This window comes from Helicoverpa armigera, chromosome 21 (assembly GCF_030705265.1).
Source record: "Helicoverpa armigera isolate CAAS_96S chromosome 21, ASM3070526v1, whole genome shotgun sequence".
Lineage (NCBI taxonomy): Eukaryota > Metazoa > Arthropoda > Insecta > Lepidoptera > Noctuidae > Helicoverpa > Helicoverpa armigera.
This window is the reverse complement of record NC_087140.1, coordinates 1157813-1162730: the sequence shown is the minus strand read 5'-3', so window position 1 is coordinate 1162730 and position 4918 is coordinate 1157813. Positions and strand designations below refer to the sequence as shown.

The window sequence follows — 4918 nt, the reverse complement described above, 5'->3', positions numbered from 1 at the left end:
ACGTAACGTAATTTATTGTTCCTTTTGCTTTAACAATGACAAGTTAGAGTAAAGAACTTTTAATTACACTATTATGATAATGATATGATAATATCTAAGATTTACATATCAGGTACCTCCCTCATCAGACGTAGAAAAACATTATTCATGCTCTTCATAAATAAAAAAAAATCAACAACATTGTGTCCACGCCATTACGCTTATTATTGACAAATGATCGTGGTCATTTGCAAAATGACGCTCTCTGTGCTAGACCGCTTCTACTTGATCGACGATGGCTTCTTTTCTTTCAACCTTAAATACTTATTTTTCGTCGGATTATGGCCAGAAAAAACGCTCACTAGAAACCAAAAAATCCTTTATAAAATGTACGAACATTTCATAAGTTTTCTTACAACGACCTTCATTGTTTTAGCCGGTATAGGCACGTATCAGCATAAGGATGATCTGGTCGTCGTCTTTTGTAATATCGACAAATGTCTGGTGGTTTACAATTTCTTCTTTAAGACAATCATATTCTTTATCAAAAGGAACCAATTGAGAGATCTTATAGATGAGATTGAGATGTCTGGTGATGAAGTTACTGAAGAAAGAAAGAAGCTGATGGCGAATTATGTAATGTTTATAACTGGAGTGACAGCTGCTGTTATTGGAGCCTTTAGTCTTTTAGCTTTATTTGAAGGAACAATGTCGATAGAAGCATGGTTGCCGTTCGATCCTATGGAGAGTTTGATGAACCAAATCCTGTCACTAGAGATTTTAGCATTTTGTGTATTTCCTGGCCTCTGCAGAGCATTTGCCATGCAAGGTTTAGTATGCAGTATGATAATGTATCTTTGTGATCAGCTGATACACCTGCAGAAAGAGTTGAGGGATTTAACTTATCTAAAGGAGACAGAAATGGTGATGAGGACGAAATTCAAGAACGCTATTAGGAAGCACATTCGTTTGATGGGGTAAGATTTTCAATTGTATTATTTTGACTTTGATCAAATGTAGGATGTAATTTACGCTGGTATTAAAAAAAACTAATTTTCTCATCTCGCAATTCTATTTTACATGAAAATAAATCTGTTGCGCACGCAGTACATATCGTTTTTGAATAATAGTTATCGCACCACAAGACGGCCTAGTATAAAAACTAAGTGGTGATTAGTGTACCTTTCAACCTTCACTGAATGTGACAATATTTGAAAGAAAAATCTAAAAATTAATTTACAGTTTACAGTATAAGATTTTATATTGTTGCACTGATAAAAACTTTTCAATCAAACGCTAATAGCATTGCGGGATTAAGTTCCAATACTAGCAAATAGTTATCGATATTGCACACAGAAATCTCTCGATTTGTAATCGACGCACGTTCGGTTCAAATAAATGAACGCTAGTGTTATTATTTACGATGTCTATGTTTCCGAACACGATTTTATCGATTTAAGTAGTACCCAGTGTTCCTCACTGGTGAAATTAATTTTGTACCAAGTAAATAAATGTGAAGCAGTGTTTTAAAAAAGGGCTGGATTGTGAGATATTCTATTAACAATATTCATGATTTTTTGCAGATACTCAGGAAGGATGGAAAACATATTCAAAGAATATTTCTTGGTTCAAAACTTAGCTGTTACAGTGGAATTGTGTTTAAATGCAGTAATGATGACCGTGGTAAGTAATACATCGTTAAAGACAACTATGTATGTATCTTCAGGGTTTTGTTATCGCTTCTATAATTCAATTGTTCGTTATCGCTCCTATACGGACGATCCCATATAAGCCGAGTGTTGTTACGCAGAAAAACGGAGCGGGAAATCCGCTTGCACAACCGGATCTTCGGCACAAAAAACTACGGTAGTACATCGCGTAGTGTACCAGCACTACGCATTCCGAGCTGCTAAAATCTATCGCGCGATTTTGAACGTCATCTTTAGTACCTAGTGGTAGTTGTCACTTGTAGGTATGCTGGTTTGTTGCCATGCGTTTAGTTGGAAAACCCAAGTGGGAAATCCGCTCGTGTAAAAACGGTGTAAAGCATTGTAACTCTGTTTTTATTTTAGGTGCAAAAAAAAATTAAAAAGTACGTGTCTCTGTGTGTGTAAAATATGTAAATTAATATTTTATTCGGTTTTAGGTGGGTGTACAACAAATAACACTACTTATTACATTTCTCGCCTATTTAATGCTTGCATTAGTAAATGCATACATTTACTGCTACTTAGGAAACGAGCTTATTATTCAAGTAAGTTTCTGACTAATAAATGGTTTCATAATTATTAATTTCTATAAAATTCAAGCATATATTTAACCGACTTCTAAAATAGGATGTTAGTTTCCTCAAGAATTTCTTGTTTTTAACAATCATAGTGTAATCGAGCAAATGAGTTATTATTCCTTTTATATTTTTTTCATGTAATTATACAGATTATTAAATTATTTTTCTATTAGTTAACTGAAATAGTTCATACACACGTTCTAAATTCTTTTCTTTCACACAAAAATACTGAAACTCGAACAGATTTTATCAAAGGTTACACAATGTTGGCTTCTTTTCCTTCCTGTTTTTATTATTAATCCTCTTAGGAATCCGCCATTTTTGTTCCGAAATAACCTTAAGCTAAGGAACACGTATGTGAGTATAAAACAAACTGTGTTATGTATAATCTGACAAGGTACATCTGACAAGGTACATAATAATATTTTAAGGTGATGAAGAGTTTGTTTGATTTTTTTTTTTAATCTCAGGTAATACTAATCGGATTTTAAAAATCTTTCTGTTATAGATGTCTTATTTATCGAGAGAGGTTAAAACCTCTGTCACAAACTTAAAAAACGGTAGCTGTATGAATCTTCAGCGAGCTAGGTGTATGTTCTTTTCCTTCTCCGTGTGAGAGGAGGCCTGTGCCCAGCAGTGGGACGATAAAAAGGCTGTAACTGTAACTGTAGGTGTATGTTACCAGAACCATTTTACCTTCTACAGAGTCAAGGCATAGCTTTAGCAGCATACGAGTCAGCTTGGACCTCTTGGCCAGTAGACCTGCAGAAAGACCTGTTGATCGTCATTCTAGCTGCTCAAAGACCCCTGAAGTTAAGTGCTGGTGGAATGGCACTGTTGTGCATTCAGACCTTTAGTCAGGTGAGCTTTATAGGAGTATCCTAGGGGCCAATTTGTTCTAGAGATGTAGCAATTATGGGTTAGTAGTGGTGTAAATAAGATGAGTGCCAACCAAATACATTATTAATAGTTTAAGCCTACATAGCATTTCTCCAAAATACGATGTGTTTTGATCTCTGCTGAGATCCGAGCGATATGAGATACGTTAGAGGAGGTCTATAACCAACTGTTGACTTTTAGTTCGCTGATGAAGATTAAGATATTTCATAACAATAAAAAATACTTTACACGACTTCGAGTCTATCGGAATATAGGGAACACTGAGACATTAGACTTCTCTTTAAAATGAAATTAGGTAGTTTAGGCACACCTTTTGTGAATAATCTATCACCTTGTTACGACTTTACTCTCAACTTTTATATAGAATGAACGATCCTTATGTACCAATACTGTCTATGAAGTTGAACCTAATTCAATTATTCTTTCAAGAGAACAATACCTAGTTCTTTTTATAATTAAATACATCTTTTTCGCGAATGACCTATATATTTCTTTTGTACCTTCAAAGGAACTTCAGTTCTTCATATACAATACCCTTATCTACAAAAGTATCCTGTTCATCCAACAATGAAAAAGATAATTCACAACTGCTACCCAAAACTGTCAACTACACACATTAGAAAACTTCTCTTGTCACTGGAGGATGTAGTATTTATTCATGTTTATTCCTGGGCAAAATTATGAACTAGTACCGCATTTCATAAATAATTATGGTTTAAGTAATATTCTACTCATATTCCTAACGATTCATCTGATTCAGAAGGGGCGTTGTTTATCACCAAACTGCTGCCGATGTAAGAAAAATCAGCTATCTGTTATACTTAAAGTTACAGGCTACTTAAATTTACCTGTAGGGCACTCATTTTGTGTTACACAAATTGCTAATTGTAATTTTGTTCTGGGTTACTGGAAGCAATAAAATGAAAGGATTCTCAGTATAAAGTTTTATAATTTTCAAAGTCTGCATTAATTATTTTAATGCAGTACAGTCAGGAAGAAAACTCTAGAAATGAATGCCTTAATTTCTGCTCTGCTGGAAAATATAAAAAGCATGAAATCAGAGATATCCTCGTTTTGCTAAATAATTGCCTCGCAGCGAGTCCGGTTGCGTTCTATTCGAGTTATCTCTAATGAGGAGTCCTTTTAATGTGCAGTATTAAAATAACTAATTTTTATTTAAATATTCTATTAAATAAATATTCTGAAGAATTATTTTTATAGGAATAAAGGAAACTGTATTGTTCAGAAATGGTTCACAGAAAGTTTGGTGCTTTAATTTAGCGATTGCCTATGTTTCTTTGCATTTAGCAAAGCTAAAAATTATGCTGTGTTTGTAATAATTTTAAGGCTTTTTCTCTATTTTAAATACACAATTGAACATTGCAGATCATGGTGGTGCAATATGTCTATAGTTTATCCTAAATCCATGATCATAAGTTTCTAAAACATTTTTCACTTTAATTTTAATATCTTGAACTTAAACCCTCCAAAACGGTTAAGTCAAAAGCAACCCCAAAACACAATAAGAATTTTCCTCACCCAAAGAGCGGGACTTTATTAAATTCTGTGTCACGAATTTTATTTTTTATTCTTATTTCTATTTTTCAGGCTCTTTACAACGGATATTCAATCTTCGCAGTTCTTAACGATGCTGTCAATTAAATTCTGATTGTGTCAGCGAATTATTTCTCTAGTATTTCTGTATTTTATTCAAGAATTTCCACTTTTGTATTTGTAGGTCAAGCACTGTTG

The 4918-nt window shown here is 33.7% G+C and overlaps 1 protein-coding gene across 1 annotated transcript; it reads left to right on the top strand.

Annotated features, from left to right (window-relative positions):
• Window positions 1-234: 234 nt before the first annotated feature.
• Window positions 235-4918, top strand: LOC135118382 (odorant receptor 49b-like). Its single transcript, XM_064040231.1, has 5 exons — window positions 235-956; window positions 1563-1662; window positions 2126-2233; window positions 2972-3127; window positions 4775-4918. Exons 1-5 carry the CDS (start codon window positions 235-237, stop codon window positions 4826-4828), a joined length of 1140 nt encoding a protein of 379 aa, XP_063896301.1. The 3' UTR covers window positions 4829-4918.

Excerpts from the sequence above, each read along its gene's own strand:
- LOC135118382 (XM_064040231.1), top strand. The coding sequence starts at position 235 with ATGACGCTCTCTGTGCTAGACCGCTTCTACTTGATCGACGATGGCTTC. Across the intron at positions 957-1,562 it reads AAGCACATTCGTTTGATGGG|ATACTCAGGAAGGATGGAAA; the intron begins GTAAGATTTTCA and ends GATTTTTTGCAG. Across the intron at positions 3,128-4,774 it reads GCATTCAGACCTTTAGTCAG|GCTCTTTACAACGGATATTC; the intron begins GTGAGCTTTATA and ends TCTATTTTTCAG.